This window comes from Rhagoletis pomonella, unplaced genomic scaffold (genome assembly GCF_013731165.1).
Source record: "Rhagoletis pomonella isolate Grant_MI unplaced genomic scaffold, Rhpom_1.0 Rhpom_scaffold_00003, whole genome shotgun sequence".
NCBI lineage: Eukaryota > Metazoa > Arthropoda > Insecta > Diptera > Tephritidae > Rhagoletis > Rhagoletis pomonella.
In genome coordinates, this window is record NW_023458557.1 from 44,663,469 (window position 1) to 44,682,387 (window position 18,919).

Below are 18,919 nucleotides of genomic sequence, written 5' to 3' on the forward strand. Positions count from 1 at the left end.
TCAACTTTTTGCTTGTACAAATAATCTTATGGTTTTTCTTGTTACGACATAATAAAAGAAGAAACGAAAATATTTACAAAATTCTTTTTGACCTTATTAGCCATAAAATGTATAACCAAATTTGCCCATTTACAAAATGACATGCCCGGGTATTTCACCAGTAAATTTTAAATTCATCAAACATAATTTTCAAATTACACCTTTTTTTGGGAAATTTTGTTATTTTAAATTTTGAGTTTGATAAGTTTCAAAAATAATTGGTGAAACCGGGCATTAGAGTTAAATCTCAACATAAGTAAGAAATCTTTCGGTAGTATCGAATATTTAGCACTATCACTATCGAATGTATACACCATCGATAGTTTTCCAACACTAATTTCCAGTACGTTATCTTCTTTTAATTCCAAGTTAAACAATTAACGTTGTCAAGATTTTGTTTGTAAACAAAAATCAAAATTTTAATATTTCAAATATTTTAACAGTTTTCCAACATCTACACCTAACACAAGGCTGACTTTACATATTTTCTTAAAAAATAAGCTCTTGTTTTTAAACCAATTTTTTACAATTGTATGTTGTGAACTCTATTGTTTGTTTCTTAACAGCGGTCGTCCCTCGGCAGGCAATGGCAAACCTCCGAGTGTATTTCTGCCATGAAAAACAGCTTCTCATAAAAATACAATCGCCGTTCGGAGTCGGCGTAAAACTGTAGGTCCCTCCGCTTTGTGTGACAACATCAAGGCGCACGCCACAAATCGGAGGAGAAGCTCGGCCAAACACTAACTTATGTGTAAGCGCCAATCTATTATTATTATTATTATGTTGTGAACTTGTTTGTAAACATATTCATCATGTTTTTTTTTTATAAAATGTGTTATTGAAATACACGATCTCGTTTTGTTTAACACAAGTTATATGTTGCCAACTTTTTGCTTGTACAAATAATCTTTATGGTTTTTCTTGTTACGACATAGTAAAAGAAGAAACGAAAAAAGTTACAAAATGCCGAATTCTTTTTGACCCTATTAGCCATAAAATGTATAATCAAATTTGCCCATTTACAAAATGATATGCCCGGGTATTTCACCAATAAATTTTAAATTTATCAAACATAATTTTAAAATTACACATGTTTTTTAGGAAATTTTGTTATTTTAAATTTTAAGTTTGAAAAATTTCAAAAATAATTGGTGAAACCGGGCACTAGAGTAAGAAATCTTTGGATAGTATCGAGTATTTAGCACTATCACTATCGAATGCATACACCATCAATAGTTTTCCAACACTAATTTCCAGTACCTTATCTTCTTTTAATTCCAAAAACTCCAACTCTTCTTCGCTTTTCTTAAAAAGGAGTATTTCGGATATTGTAAGTTCTTTAACTTTAACAAATTATGAGTGCGGATGTTTTTGTTGTTGTATTATAGTTTCTGAAAGTGTGCTAACAGTTCTTCTCAATTTTGAGCTCAAAAAGTTATTGGGATCAATAGTTATCAACTAACTAATTTTTGCTATTCAACCATTAATTATTTATTAACGTGAACAATAATGAAATTTTAGAGTAGAGCATGTGCGAAATTTGGGGTAAATACATACACGATATTTTTGACGAAGATGTATTTCAGGTGCGCGGTTTTGTAAAAATTTAAAATCGCGTTGAGCAACCCCCAACGACCACCGATTTCTCTCAAATTTTCAGCAACATATTTTTTATTTACGCATTCAAAGATTTTGATGCCTCGCACACAAATTTCGAAAACTCGGTTTTTTTTTTGAATCAGTCCAATCCTCAATTATGTTACATAAAAAAGGGTTTATGATGTACATATGCAAACGGACATTTAAATATTTTCAAAGCGGCAAACCTTTTTTAAAAATCTACTTTTAAATCATGTATTTTTGCGACAAGGGATCCAATTTATCTTCTTTGACATGTGCTATGGAAAATGATAAAATATTCTTTTTTGAGATCATGAATAAAAAGACGTAGTTTAGCTTCAAAACTTTAAATAATTTGCGACAAATCAGGAACATTTTTATTCTCTTCTTGTACAGAAAAACAAGTTTAGCAAATGTTCCATCATATCGATAAAGAACATTATGTCAGAGAGCCAATTTTCTTTATCCAATGTATGTATGTGTATATAAAAAGAATAAAATAAAAAAAAAAAAAACAACACAATGGAAAAGAATGTCCAGCAAAGAAATATGTATTTTAAAAAGTAAAAAGAGCCAAGGCAAAGAGAAAGTAAAAAGAGCCGCACTTTGCTAAGCAATGGGCCGCATTTGGCTCAAAGAGCCGCGTTTGCCCACTGTTGGCACTAAGGCACCTAGTACCGGGATTCGGCATCCCGAATCCCGGGAGTCCCGAGCCCTTTTTGACTCCCGAAATCGCTGGATCAAGCCCTCGAGATCACGGGATATAATTTAATTTACGATCAATTTAAAATAAAACGACATTCAGACACTGTAATGGCATGAAATAATTATAAAATGCAGCCCTACAAATAATCAAATAATATATTACAATTCTAACCCTACTATTATTCTATGTTATAATATATATAACATATATATGAGGGATTCTTTTTCATATCGTAACCAAATTTGGTATCACAATTCTGATTGGCTACACATTTTCCTTTTTTTCTTCGGACACATATATGATCTGTCAAATTTTGGATTTTTTCGTGATTCTGACTAAATAATCATGTACTTCTTCAAATTGTTATATCTCGGGTTCTGGTCATCGCAGAGACTTCATTGTTGTCTCTCTCAAAATAAACCACCTCGTCATAAAAAAAAAATATTTTAAAAGAGTTCTTAAAAAACCCCAATTTTTTTTGGAACATGTTTTTTTTATAGAGAATGGAACAAGGATTACGATGGTGTAATTTTAAATCCCAAATTTACTGGTCTTCACTATGCAAATCAGCTTAAAAAAGTTAATAGCTAAGTTACCCGTGTGCTTTCGTGTCACTCACCTTTAAATTAATTTTATTCATGTAATTTTACTTTTTATATAAAAACTTGGACCATTTTGATAACAAATGTGACGAGTTCCTGTAAGTTATTTAATTTTTTTCGTTTTAATTTTTATAAGCAATCAAAGTAACTAAAATAACAATTTTGACGTGTCACTTTGGGTACCTTTCAAAAATCATGGCAAATAGTTAATGTAATATTGGAAAATGCATTAGGTGTTGAGAAAAATATGTGCTCCTCTTTGGAAATAAACTGTAATAATTTGAAATCTGTCACTCGTAATTATCAAAAGTTAATATTTTAAGTTCTTTTCCATTTTGCTCTTTCACCAATTACTAAATTGTTCTTATTTGTTTATATACATATTAATTAAACATTAAGATAAAATAGGACCTTTTACAGCTGCGTGCCTTTGAAAATATTGAAAATATAACAAATATTGTCTGAATAGGTCTTTGCGTGAATGGCTTAAAAATTTTCCTTTTTACCTCGCTTTTATTAGCTCGGGGTGTAACTACGTAATATTGATGCGCCTAAAAGTTGCAGCGATTTCCATTCTCCAGTTACACACCTGAATTGCTTTAAACTTCCATTCTTAAAGTAACCTTATGACAGTACGAATGGAAATTTTAATATCGAGGTTTTAGTTTTTTAAACTATAATTTAAGTTTTTTGATGGCACACTGACAGACTAAAACATAACAGTAATTAAGCGTGATTGTTAGATAACATTCTCCATAAAGTTCGATGAAAGTGCTAAATACCTAAAATGATGTTTGTCTAAAACACGGCCATGAAGTTATATGTGTGTATGCAAGGATTTTCAGATATTTGGGCAGTAATTATCAAAAGTTAATATTTTAAGTTCTTTTCCATTTTGCACTTTCAGCAGTTACTAAATTGTTCTTATTTGTTTTTATACATATTAATTAAACATTAAGATAAAAATAGGACCTTTTACAGCTGCGTGCCTTTGAAAATATAACAAATATTGTCTGCATAGGTCTTTGCGTGAATGGCTTAAAAATTTTCCTTTTTTTTGATGGCACACTGACAGACTAAAACATAACAGGTTGGCATTAAGCGTGAGCGTTAAATAACATTCTTCATAAAGTTCGATGAAAATGCTAAATACCTAAAATGATTTTTGTCTAAAATACGGCCATGAACTTATATGTTATATGTATGTAAGGATTTTCAGATATTTGGGCAGTAATTATCAAAAGTTAATATTTTATGTTCTTTTCCATTTTGCACTTCAGCAATTACTAAATTGTTCTTATTTGTTTATATACATATTAATTAAACATTAAGATAATAAATAAAATTATAGTTTAAAAAACTAAAACCTCGCTATTATAATTTCCATTCGTACTGTACATCAGGTATATAACTTGAGAATAGCAATCGCTGCATCTTTTAGGCGCGTCAATATTACATAGTTACATCCCGAGCTAAAAAAGGGAGGTAAAAATAAAACCTTTTACAGCTGCATGCCTTTGAAAATATTACAAATATTGTCTGAAGAAGCTGGCTAGTACAAAAAAATTTCCCGCTGTGAATTTTGAGAGCTATATAATTTTAGTGTTCATCACAAAATTGTACTAAAAAGTACTGCGTAGTAGAAAAGTATGTTATAAACGAAGTAGTATCAAACAAGTGCAATTGTACCAAAAATGTCAACACTGTTTCACCTGCCTTGGCACTCTCATTAAAAAATTACAAGCCGTGCACGATAGGGTTGTGGACGCAACTGTAAATATTGTCGCATACCACAAACCCTTTATGTGTTTACAGCATGAAAAAGACAATGGGCTTCCAAAATCTGGGTGGAGATTCTGTTACCAGTTACCGAGGATTTTCGAATCGCTATCGCACTAGTTGACGCATGATATGAATGTTCAACAAGTGCGATAGCGATCCGAAAATTGTCGCTAAATGGTTACAGAATCTCCCCTCAAGTCTTGCCAATTTAAAAGAAAATTAACCTATCATATGAGTTTTTAAATGGTACAACCTGAAGTAAAAAAATATCTTAATTTAAGATAAATTTCGAAATTTTGCCTTCAGTCTTGGAGTTATTAGAAGTAATACAGTCAAATTCTCAAGTTTATTTTCATTTCTTTTGGTAACGATTGCCGTGGAATGAGCCATAGACTGGGTCGAAAAAAAAAGTTGCTAATGTCCGCCCCTAAATTTAAAGATTATGTTGAGAGGGTTCTGGAAAAATTTTTTTTTTTTTTTTAACCCTCCGAAATACAGCCGAAATGGTTTTTTTCGTTGTAACTTGGTTATTTGACGGCCGATTTTTAAAATTGATATGTCATTATTTTTGTCTTGAGAAGCTTCACTTTTCGTTCTTATGTCTTTTTAAGCTTTGAAGTCGCGTTCGCATGATAAGGGCAGAAACAAAATTTTACCCCCCCTAAAGTATATTTTTTTTCCTTACCAAACGAAAGTACTTAAAAATTCAAGAAAATGTTGCCTTCAAACTATATTACTAAAATAATAAACAAAGGAGTTATAGCACTTTTAATATCACAGGTCAACATGAGTTTCAGATGTAAGTATAATAACACAGTACAACAAAAATTGATTTTTTTTATGCAACAGAGTAACCTAAATTTAAGGATTATGTTGAGAGGATTTCGAAATTTTTATTTTATTTTTTTTTTAACCCTTCGAAATACAGCCGAAAAGGTTTTTTCGTTGAAAGTTGGGTATTTGACGGCCGATTTTTAAAATTAACATGTCATCACATTTCCTTTTAAGCTATGAAGTCGTTTACCCATGGTTAGGTCAGCTAACAAAATTCGCCCCCACAAATTCCTCCAACAGTTTTCTTAGTTGGAAATTTAATCTCACTGCTTTCGTACCAATTTAGGTACATTTTTGCTACGATTTTTCCCAAATTCATACTCTTTGTAAGTCGTATGTCAGCATGATCGATTGGAGTCAGTTTAAGATTACGGAACCCCCTTGTGTGCAGTTCTACCCAGATAGTGAACTTACAATGTTTCAATTTTCGGAAAATGAAGTGATAAATATCCCAGGTAAATATCTTCAAACTAAAAACTTCACGGGTCTTATAGTACTTTTAAATCATTTTTTTTTAGAGTTCCTCTGTCATTCCCAGAATACCGAACGGTTTGTGCGTGTTGTTAGTGAGTCTGCAAGTGCTGTCACTGATGAAAAGCGCCTGGGCCACATTTTTGCAAAATTAGAAAGCCGAGACCAATATAAAAGCCTTGATTCGCGCCAAAATTTGCTTAAGTAGCAATAAATATTGTAAGTGAAATAACTTTTTTGTTGATTATTTTAGTAATATTGTTTGAAGGCAACATTTTCTTGAATTTTTAAGTACTTTCGTTTGGTAAGGAAAAAAATATGCTTTAGGGGGGGTAAAATTTTGTTTCTGCCCTTATCATGCGAACGCGACTTCAAAGCTTAAAAAGACATAAGAACGAAAAGTGAAGCTTCTCAAGACAAAAATAATGGCATATCAATTTTAAAAATCGGCCGTCAAATAACCAAGTTACAACGAAAAAACCATTTCGGCTGTATTTCGGAGGGTTAAAAAAAAAAAAATAAAATTTTTCCAGAACCCTCTCAACATAATCTTTAAATTTAGGGGCGGACATTAGCAACTTTTTTTTTTTGTATGGGGACCGACCCAGTCTAATGAGCCATATCTAATTTATGTATATATACAAACACGCATATGTATAGCTAAGTAATAATATAATTATAATGAATAATTACCGTCTCTTTACACATATTTTTGAACACAGATCTAATACACATATGGGCAAATCTCCGGAACCGTGTGCTTTTGTGTCACTCACCTTTAAATTAATTTTATTAATGTAATTTTACTTTTTATAAAAAACTTCGGCCATTTTGATAACATGTGACGAGTTATTGTGACTTATTTAATTTTTTTTTATTTTAATAATGTCATTTTAAGTTTTATAAACAATCAAAGTAAAAAAAATACAATTTTGACTTGTCATTTTGGGTACCTGTTGAAAGTTTTTTGAGTATAACTTTTTAGTGCAAAACGGAGACTTTCAAAAATCATGGCAAATAGTAAATGTAGTATTGGAAAATGCATTAGGCGTTGAGAAAAATATGTGCTCCTCATTAGAAATAAAACAATTTGAAATCTGTCACTCGTAATTATCAAAAAGGTAATATCTTAAGTTCTTTTTCATTTTGCCCTTTCAGCGATTGCTGAATTGCTCTCATTTGTCTATATACATATTAATTACACATTAAAGAATAAAATAAGACCTTTTACTGTTGTGGGCTTTTCAAAATATTGAAAATATAACACATATTGTCTGAATAGGCCTTTGCGTGAATGGCTTAAAATTTCTCATTTTTTTTTGACAGCACACTGACTGATTAACACATAAAAGGTTGGGCTTAAGCGTGATCGTTAGATAACATTCTTCATAAAGTTCGTTGAAAATGATAAATACGTAAAATAATTTTTGTCTAAAATACGGCCATGAATTTATATGTGTGTATGTTAAGGATTTTCAGATCTTTGGGCAGTGCGGTTAACGAATTTTTAAATATTTACTCAAATATGATATTTTCAATGGATCTTAAGAAAAAATTCTTTTTCGTAAAATTTTTTGGAAACTTATGTCAAATATTTGTATCTCGACACATTGTACACATTGCGCTTGACCTTCTTAAATACCTTCTTGAACATTTTTTAAATCGGACAAAAACCACGCCCTCTAGAAGTATCGCTAATATTGAATTTTCAAAAATAATCGTTTTTTACTTAGAACTCTTTAAGCATTTGAGAAAAATGAATCACACAATAATTTCATGTTTCCTCAATAGATTTCAAACAATTTGATGTATAATTTATTTTTGTGCGTTCAATTTAAAAATTTACGTTTTTTTTTAGAGTTGAATCGCACGGTTCCGGAGATTTGCCCATATGCTATGCAAACATTTTGCATAAAATGAGATCGAGGCCAATCCATGTACATACAATCGCACATGTACCTACTTGAACTATAATCAAGAATCAAGTCGAATATTTTATCTTAAATATGCTTTTATTTATTTAAAATTGGTATGCTTTAATAAGCATCAGCGTGCATATGTATATATGTACATACTTTATGTACATATGTACATAAGTAAGTACATGCGTTTATACATACATGAGTAGTCCACTTGCAAACAGCGTTATGTGATTTTATAATAGAACGCCATAAATTTGAAAAAACGACTACGACAACAAGTAACATTTAAATTGAATCTTTTTTATTATTACCTGAAAATTTGGATAAATAAGAGCCTTATAAAATTGTAACATAACATAACATGACATAAGATAATATTAACAGTCTATATGACTTAAAGCAGTTTTCTAAGTTCATCAGAAGATGTATACTTTTGAAAGATTATAAATAAGTATGATAGCGACTTTTGGAAGAAGAGTTAAGATTTGATGCTATTTTTTCAGAATATAAAAAGAGTTTGCACTGTGTTGTTAGTGGACATGAAACTACTTTAAATACTGGTACGTAATCCACCAAAAACTAAAAATCGCAAAAATTTTACATAGCGCACTTTGGAAGTGGACTACTCACATATGGACGTATCTAAATATACACATATGTACATACAAATGCCATTTGTATTGCTGTTCTCACCTTTGCCTCTTAACAAGCCACAGCTGCAAGAGTAACTACTACCAACCAGTGTTGCCGCGACGGCATGAAAAAATTTATCATAGAAGAAACAAAAAATGGATCAAATGTATCACAAATTTTTTATTTAAGTATCAAGTTAGAAAAAACTTAAAAAAATGCTATTTGGTTTCATACCTTTGCTTTTTATTATTGTCAATAACCGAAAGATCATTTAATTCGCATTCATACACGTACATATGAATGTACATGAAGAAAAAATATTTTACACAATGTGAATCTATCAAAGAATAGATTATTGTTTTTAATCTTGTATAGCGACGAACAAAAATTTTTTGTATAGATTTTATAGATAGATAGCTGTCGATCATTTACGTTAATTATCAAATTATGTGATACATTCCATGTTAAACTCGTTGAAAATTATGTCAAAAAGCTGAGACTGCCTTCAGTATCGACTTCATTTTTACTATGAATACGCCCCATCATATTCTCAACAGTAATGAAATTCTATTTCTCTTTTCATATTGAATCAATTTTAAATCTGAAAAGGTACGCTCCACATCTGCAGAGCTACTTATGAGGCAGGTAAAGCAAATTAAAAATGAATGAGTCAGCTCTTTATAAATTGTTCATTTAAAGCATTTTTCTTTAAGCTTATTTGACCCCAAAACGTTTCAATATTTTCGATCACAATTTAAAAGCTGGCACCGCATACATACATAAATATTTTCTCATTAACATATGTCAAATGTACTACGCGAAAAATTTAAGTATCTCGCGAAAAGAGCGAAAAAAATGTTTCTCCCGAAAATTTGCACAAACACGTATAACTTTTTAAGTGTATGGATCAAAACGGCAACACTGCTACCAACATCACCAACAAAAGCGCAAACGTATGTATTCACGAAATTTCAAAACAATCGCATTCTAATCGCGACTTTGTCCTCCATTATTACACTCCCCTCCCCTCTCATTGATTTCGGTTTCACAGCTTGTCTCCTCTACTTTGTGCAGAGTTTTCCTCCTCCATCTTTAGTTCTATACAATCAATACGTACATACAATGTATGTATGTACATATATTTATAATATAATTCGGACTTTAATGATAACCTTTTGGACCGTCGTCGCCGTAAGTGTTTCACTTCACCCCATAGAAAGCCCCGCCATTGCCTGATTGCCTGATTATGTGTTGTATGTGTGTAAATACAAACATACGTATTTGTTATTGTTGTTATAGGCAAACGTCATGTGCGTTCCACTTGTTGGCAACTGCCATGTTCTAAATTCACTTCAGACCGGTTCTGAACCGGTCCTTATTAGGTGAATGATATTTTTTGAAATGCCTTACAAATATTGATTTCATTGCATGTTTAAACTTACTTGATTTCGTATTAACTATACACATTTTTCGCCATTATGCGATAAAAATAATGATTTGTTTTTTACGTTTGTCCTTGTCAACTTTAATATGTCTTCTGAAACTAGATTGAAACTTTGTTATATTCTGCGAGGTCAATCCACTCTGAAGGACCCAACGTAATGGTAGAAACATTACATATATGTATGTAGTTGGAATTGCCAAAATTTTTTGAAATTCCCAAAGAGGCATACAGATGAAGAATGCTAACACAGATTTTATGGCCACTTTTCGAGATTTTGTTTAGATTTAGGATCGTCTTTAGGAAAAAATATTCGTCTATTATTCAAACATGCCTCACTTTTTTAGTTATTAAAAAAATTGCAGTATAATTTTTATATTAATCAACTATTTTTTCATATTTTCAGAGTGGTCCGAGAATAAGCTGCTTTTGGATGTCGACACTGCAATCGCGCATCCAAATCCGGTGACTAAAGTACACGACTCATTCGATATCGAAGCCTTAAAATCGGAAAATTTCGAGATTGCAGTACTGACCACTTTAACACCACCGCAATCACCTCCGCAATCCAGTACATCAGCGACTCTTTTGCAGAATGGCATAGCAACAGAAGGTGCAATAAATGTAAGTAGTTTAAAATATTTTAAATTGTTAACACGCAACTCTAACTCCATATCTCTTCCTGTTTTTTAAACAGGTCAACAATGTTCTTCAGCTGACACCATCGGAGACAGTTAGTCAAGTACCACCAACAGCACTGACTTCATCCCAAATCCACTCCGTTCCCTCTCCAGCATTAACACCAGCTCCATCTACACTAACTCTGCATAGCCTTCATTTTACTCCTTACTACAATTCAGCACCCTTTACACCCACGGACGCTGCACAAACCGATGACGATAAGCGCAATTCGCAAATCGTTGATGAATTTCTGAAATCATGCATCAAAGAATTGCCCAATTTGAACGATGATTGTGAGTCCATGTCCTGGTCGTCTTACTCCTCAGGATCGCGTCCAGATTCCATAGTGACCGATGAGGAGTGGTCGCCGGATTCATCGTTTTCCTCATCCGCCAGCTCGTCGCCTATGTACAATGGCGACGAAGATAACTCTCAATCTATGGTCCCCAAGTCTTCTGAACCCAAAAAGCGCACACGCCCATACGGACGTGGCGTTGAGGACCGCAAAATGCGGAAAAAGGAGCAAAATAAGAATGCAGCAACACGTTATCGTCAAAAGAAAAAGGTCGAAATGGAGAACGTACTCAATGAGGAGCAAAAACTTACACAGCGTAATGAAGAGTTAAAACGCGTATTGGCCGAACGTCAACGCGAGGCTAAGTACTTAAAAAACCCTCATTAAGGAGTTCTACAAGAAGAAAAAGGACAGCAAACAAGCCAATGCGTAAGAACGTAGTAACGCAGGCGGAGAGAAAACCATTTTGTCATCATACAGCCATTAAACCAACTGATCAACCAGCCAGCAACACTAACAACATTTCCAATTAACATTTAAAAAATATTTTATCTATGATTTTTTATTATTATGCTACGCAAACATTGCAATAAATCAGACAATTTGCAACTAGGAAAGTAAGTATGGCTCGCAATGTAAATTGGCGCGTATGACAGGACCGAAATCGGTCTTTGAACTAATTTTGCCGCTTGCATTTGCGACCACTTTATGTATCGTGTGCATAGTGCCCAAATATAAACCCAACATGACAGCATTTTAATAACTATGTATGCGTCCACTTTGCTTAGTTTGCTCTGACTTCAATTGAGGACAGAAAATGTTTTCGATTTATATATATTTCAATACAAATAAAAGGGTTTATAATTCATATTTTGAGTTATCCTTATTTGTTTATTTTATTTTCCTCTTTCGTTGCACCGAATATTAAACAAGTTTGTAAAAATTGTCTATAATCACCCAGAAAATCACGTTGTTATCAATAGAATGTTTGGATATTTGGTTTTGAATTCTCCAAGGGGGAAAGTCCATGCCGCATGCAATTCCAGCCTGATTGTCCGTAAGGAAGGCGTGTGAAAATTGCGTAGAAAATCGCCGTTTAGCGTATAATTTCCCAAAATATATAACTCTCTTAAGCTAACACACTTCTTGAGGAATTCGGATAGGATCTCATCCGTAAGTTGGCAGTAGCTTAAATTTACTCTCTGGACTTTTGTCACAGCATCCCCGATACACTGGCAGAATTCTTCATTAAAGTAGACATAATTAAGCGAAAATTCTCGCAGTTGTGCAGTTAAGGCAGCTCCCTGACAAAGTGGCTTTATAATATTTAGCACCGTTTGCGTTGGTATTGAATAGCCTACGATTAAACTGAAGATGCGCAAATTCTTACCGATAATTTTTAGCTGCGTCCATGCGAAGTTCGGAAGTTCTCGTATTTGAATATTTAGCTCCTTGAATGTGGCGATTCTTTGACGTGCGATCCCCGTAAGTCGAGAATTGCGAAGATCGAGTACATTAAATGTTTCCATGAGGTTGAGATACTTGAATATTTCGAAGAGACAATCGTCATTCAAGTCAAGAAGAGACGTCATTGGTTCCTGTGTAGTATCTGCAAATGACTGGAATCGTAATAAATAACAAAATTAGGTTACACATTGACTATATATACCTATATATATATATATAACTAGAGCTCGGATTTTTACGCAAATTGAATATGCAAAATATATGCAAACAATATGCAAGAATTATGCAAAATATATTAAACAATTTTATAAAATGTATTAGATATGCTAAAAAAATATTTTTATGCAACATTTTAAATAACACCTAAGAAACAAGACCACAGCCCACAGTGGTTCGGATCGCAAATTTAGCTGGACGAAACTATTTAAACAAATACTCGTTGATGGATCTTTACACCACTTCTTACCTAGGGGATTTTTGGGTCGCTGATTACGAATCTGAAGTCACTTATCTTATGAACTTTAATACGATAGACGATAAACCCTTGCAAGCGTATCGTACAGTGTGGTGACTATACCACTTTTGTGGTAGATCTACCACTTTTTTTTTGCTAAATTGCGTTTCTACCACATCTACCACCGTAAACCTAAAATCTACCACATTTTACAATTTTGCTCATTTTACAATGTGTATGATTGTACCGTCCTTAATTTTCTGTTGATTTTGTGTAATATCGTGAATTAGACAATTGTGAATACGACATTGGCTCTAATTTTTGCATTCCATTTTCTAATTGATCCCTATTTCTTTTCAATACGTGCCAAATTTGCTAGGTTCTAGGATCAGTGAATTGGTGTAATTCTGCTGCGAAATCAATAGCTTTAGACGGGAGTGTACAAAATGAATAAATTTATGAAAACGGACATTTTAAATTGGTTTTGCTCAAACTTCATTTCTCTTTAACCATTTATTGGATAAGTCTCAAAATCTGAACATTTGAAGTCAGATATCAGATTATTACGAAACTAATAAAGTATAAAACTTAATTTTATAATTTACACAGAAAATTGAAATTTTCCAAAAGTGGCGAGTGGGACAACGATGACACCCGCCTCTCTGAGTTGATGGATTCATTTCCCAATATTAGACAAACTATAAATATTTCGCTCAAAGCGCCTTTCTCGTATGTAGCTAATGGAATGTTAATGCCCATTTTATGCTTTAATGGCATTATCATATTTGAAAATTAAAAAAAAAAAAAAAACTACTTTAGCTTGTGGTGGGTGGGACGAGTCTCTCACCCGTATGCTGTAATCCGAAAGATCGTAGTTACGAATTCGTAGCTCCGTTTCGAAAATTCGAAAATTGGTATGCTGTTATCCGATCGTAACTATCAACGGCGTTGCCAACTAAAATAAATTCGCTTAATCAGCTGCTTTGACAGAAACAAATCAAAATAAATATAATCGCAAGTGAATAGTGAAATTAAAAAAAAATTAGTTTAATCATTATTTGAAAATACTTCCTTAATTAAGTAGAATACAAAGGATTCAGTGGCCGATGCCCTTTTCCCAGGAGGAAGAACAGCTAACAGTTGCATTAATATACAAAGGAGATTGCTAGGAGATTGATCTGATCCATTTAGCTTAAATGATAAAATGTAAGCTCCCTCCTTTTAAGGGCCTCCATTTCACTAGATATTGTGCCGCTTTAATTCTTGGAACGCTTTACCAAAACTCCACCACATCCTCTTTAGCTCCTTTTACAAAGCCTCGACCAATGTCCGGCCTTTCAGACTCAGGCATACCAACATTACGAATTTCGAAGATGGCTTAAGAATTTCGAAATTACGATACGACAACGCGGATTTCAGCATACCAATTTTACGATTCGTAGGAAAATCGAATCTACGACGGATTACAGCAAAGTTCGTGAGTAAAATGAGCTCTACTTGTTTCATATGAATATTTATTATACTTTTAATAAAATGACCTTATTTCAACGATGGGAAGATTTCGGTTTTTCAAAGTTAGGTTAAAAAAAATTGGCTGTGTCGGTGGGACTTCCAATAAGCATTTCTTTGAAAGCTGACCATGTGTAAATCTATTTTTGCAATAACTCAGCACTGTTTTAAAGTACATGAGGTGTACTTTCTCTTTGAATAATTATTATTTGCATTGTCAACTTAAATACACGAGCATTGCCTTGATAACTTGATGGGAAAATACCATGAACCAACGACTACAGATCACCTAATCAGCCATCGTTGTATTTGTAATCGATTTTCAGAAAAAAGTTTTCGTATCGTTTTTGACGTTTTTCGGTTTTGTTTACACCGTCTTCTCCCTCTTCGTAGTGATATTTTACCGATTGAATGTGTTTTCTGCAGCGATTTTAATTATAAATGTGTGATTGGAACAAGTTTGTGCGTATGTTTTGTTTGCCAAAGGGCGTAAATTTGCGTGAAAAGTGGGTCCACTTTTGTGGTCAGAACGTTGGCATTGAAAAATCGAGCTGTGCTGATGCTATGCGGTTGTAAAACACTTTCTATCACGAAAACCATATTTTATGGACAGCTTTTGATCAGTTTTATTCGGTTTCACTTATTATATTTTATAATAAATGCCAATAAAATCGCACTCAAGCACCGCACCTTTTTCGTTTTCTTGGTTTGTTTTCTTTATTAGGCAGACGTCAAAAACGCTCAGAAATATACTTTTTTCTTACTTCTTTGATTAGGTGATCTTGTATTTTTGGTTCATGGGAAAATACTATATGAGAGATAGTCGTCCTAGGGTTGCGTTTATAACAATAAAAATAGAGAAAATAGTGAATACTAAATCGATAAAAATCGATCACTGATAACACTATGCGACAGTGAAAATCGGGATGGGATGAAACCAACGGGAAATGTTATATCGGTCAAAAACAAGTTATACGTGTCCCGGCGTTTCGCTGGGTCACGTCTAGGAATCGAGATATATATATAACTATCATATAGGGGAAATTGTCACCTTTGGTGGTCTTTTTTTGACATAACTCGAGAACCACTAGTCCGATTTTGCTCAAACAAATTAAAAAAAAAAATTAAATTACAATTCCTTTAATCTGTTCACATAACGTTTTTCTATATAATCAACAGTTTTGCCGGTAAAAATAAATGTTTGAAGAAAAAAAATATTTTTTGCCTAAAATATTAAATTTTTTTTAAATCTGTTGATTATATAGAAAAACGTTATATGAACAGATTAAAGGAATTGTAATTTTTAATTTTTTTTTTTAATTTGTTTGAGCAAAATCGGACTAGTGGTTCTCGAGTTATGTCGAAAAAAGACCACCAAAGCTGACAATTTCCCCTATATGATAGTTATATATATATCTCGATTCCTAGACGTGACCCAGCGAAACGCCGGGACACGTATAACTTCTTTTTTACCGATATAACTTTCCCCGGTAGTTTGAACCCTTCCTGATCACTGACCCCTACCATTTGCCTCACAGTGTAACCTGTGGTATAGTCTTCCCTAAAATGACCCTAAGGTAAATTTATTAAGCTATTTATGAAATATATTTTAATAATAAATACTTTTCAGGAGAAAATAAAGCCCTCCAAAACCATTACGGGTGGAAGATAGTTCCGGAGAAAGCCCATTGTTTTTTGACATACCTACATATCTTTGGACTTTTGACAAAAAAACTTTGCTTTCTGTAGGTTGGAATTTAAAGTTAATTTTAAGGAGCTTCCATATAAAAATTAAAAATTTTATTTAACTTTCATTAAGATAGCATCTTAAACTGCTATTAACGATTAAAAATAAAAATATAATATGAGAACTCAATTAATTATTGCTTTGAAGAGAAAATGACCTCACTCGAGAGAAGTTGTTTTGTCAAATGTCCACAGCGAAATACTTATGTGTTTGTTTTTCTTGTACATTAGTAATATATGTACGTATGTGTGAAGTATTGTATCTTTTATAGACTAATAAAAGTCTTAAAAAAACTTAAATATTACTACATACATAATATTATTACATACATGAAAGGGCGGGGCAGTTTTTTTATTATGCGCGTATAGCTTAGGAGGATTCTACGTGTAATTCTAAGCAAATTTGCTGAAAAAACCATGGGTCTAAAATCAATTTGGAGTTTGCCAAATTGCGAGAATATGTTTCGAAGAAAATGTCCAAATTTTCACTGTTGGGCCCTCAGGTGGAAGTTTTAAGTAAAAGAAATGGACTCCTCATACCAAAAAACCCCTGAAAGCATATTTTTATACAAAATTAAAGCACTACTTTACGACACTCCGCTAAGGAATGCTAAGAACCTATTTTGGCAATTTGGCAATCATCAAATTGATTTTAGATCCATGGTTTCCTCGGCAAATTTTCTTAGAACTACACATAGAATTAGAGTTGCCAGCCGTACTATAATATATAGTATTGTACTATTTTTTGGGTCTGCGTACTATATACTGTTGGAAAAAAATATAGTATGCAAAAACACTATATTTCTTCAGTTATAAATAAAAATATATTTCAGTAATTTTCAAGAAAGAAATGTTTTAAAATGGATGGCATTTATACGGAAATAACAATATTAAAAGAAATATATCAAAAATGGCAACATTTTTAAAAATACTTAGGGCCAAATTCACAGATTTTTGTCCAGAAAATCTGTAGTTAACTGCCGATTCTGAGTTAACTACGCACTGTGAATTTGGCCCTTAGAAACATTTACCAAATTTACTTCAAATTATTTCGTTTATGCTCTCTATTCCTTTTTTTATATTAAGATTGTGAAATGGTGAGATGAGAGAAATAAAGCGACTATCTCACTAATAAAAAATGTACTTTTGATTTATATTAATTTAAATATTGATTGCGATAAAGCATGTCGTCGATTTTTTTGCAAAACCGCCCATCGACGATTCAGTGTTTTTTACGATTTGCGCGCGAATTTTGCATTAGATTTTTTCAACGAAAAAATTTCAGGAAGAAATTTTTTGACGCAGTTTAGTGTCTCCTGTTTAGGTGAACACGAAAATAAAACTGTTCCCCCAATTGCGATATGGGAAATGTCCGCCATCTTGGATTTTGTGTTTTTTACGATTTGCGCGCTAATTTTGCATTTCCCGCGAGGCAGGGGAAAGCTACTCAAAACTTTTTTCACAGTATCTCGGAGGTCGTGTTTTTTGGCGCGTATTTTCAACTGTGGGTTCACCAATAGGCCAAGCCCATGAATAAATATTTTCAGTCAGTTGAAACTGTATTTAGCAAATAGTTTTTGTCCCTTTATCAATACGACTTTTCTCCGATTCTAAAGAGTTTTATTGTGGCGAAAATAACTATGTGTGGATTAGGACTACTGGTGAAACCACATAAAAATAAAACGCGCCAATAACATTACCTCTGAGGTGGTGTGGAAAAAAGTTTTGAGTAGCTTCTCCCTTTCCGCTGCATTGAGCGCGTTGTTGGTCGAGATCTACATGTCGTACGTAAACATATAAATAATGCGTTTATTGGAAAATTTGTCCTCTACAACTTTGCCATTTAAATGTGCCACTTATTTCAAATAGAAATTGCTCAAAATTCGAAAAAACCGCGCCACTTGCCTAATTTGGGCATTTTTTGCATATTATTAGCAATAAATAATTGTTTAAAAGAATTTATAGGCACATGTAGGGAATCGAATTCCCAACAAATTTGTTAACCTTTTTTCGCGAGAAATGCAAAATTCGCGCGCAAATCGTAAAAAACATAAAATCCAAGATGGCGGACAAATTGGGGGAAAAATTTTCATTTTGTGCTCACTTAAACAGGAGACACCTAACTGCGTCAAAAAATTTCTTGCCAGAATTTTTTTTAATCTTACGTCGATTTTGGTCTAAAGTGATCGGGCTATTAACAGGAGAGCGAAAAAACGGTTTATTCTTTGAAGGCATTGCCTTGATAGGTGGTATTTTGTCTAGCTATTATTTTACAAATTTGCTATTTTAATAACGATTTTTATGCATAAATCTCGATGCCTGGAGTTCAGGGTTACCAAATCTCATTTTTGCCACAACGGCGATTTAGGCGGTTTTGCAACTGGTCGATGGAGGTTTTGCAAAACCAACGACGATATGATACTTTCAAAGAAATATATTTTTTATAGAGGAAATGCATAAGAAATAAAAATAATTTACACTTAAAAAGCATTTTTACTTTTTCTTAAAAAGAAATACTATATATATTTGAAGTGTACTATATTTTTTCAGATTTTTTGAAAAAGTACTATAAATTTCTTAGAAAATGTTGGCAACCCTACATAGAATCCTTCTGTGCCATACGCTCATGGTCGAAAAAATCTCCCATACAAATTGCATTAGGGCGCATACATAAATAAGTATATCGTCGTTTAAAGTACGAAACCGCTCATCAACAA

The 18,919-nt window shown here is 32.8% G+C and overlaps 2 protein-coding genes across 2 annotated transcripts in view; one reads left to right on the forward strand and one right to left on the reverse strand.

The window, feature by feature from the left end:
* LOC118735236 (cyclic AMP-dependent transcription factor ATF-4) overlaps positions 1-11,894 on the forward strand; it is a 156,818-nt gene extending 144,924 nt beyond the window's left edge. The window contains 3 exon segments of the mRNA XM_036464892.1: positions 10,457-10,674; positions 10,748-11,398; positions 11,400-11,894. Coding sequence (XP_036320785.1) covers positions 10,457-10,674; positions 10,748-11,398; positions 11,400-11,459 — 929 coding nt within the window. The 3' untranslated portion in view covers positions 11,460-11,894.
* On the reverse strand, positions 11,891-15,294 carry LOC118735238. Its single transcript, XM_036464894.1, has 3 exons — positions 15,221-15,294; positions 14,722-14,745; positions 11,891-12,645 (listed from the first exon to the last, which is right to left on the reverse strand). The coding sequence occupies exons 2-3, from the start codon at positions 14,722-14,724 to the stop codon at positions 11,992-11,994; spliced, it is 657 nt and encodes a 218-aa protein (XP_036320787.1). The 5' UTR covers positions 14,725-14,745; positions 15,221-15,294; the 3' UTR covers positions 11,891-11,991.
* Between the last annotated feature and the right edge of the window lie 3,625 nt (positions 15,295-18,919).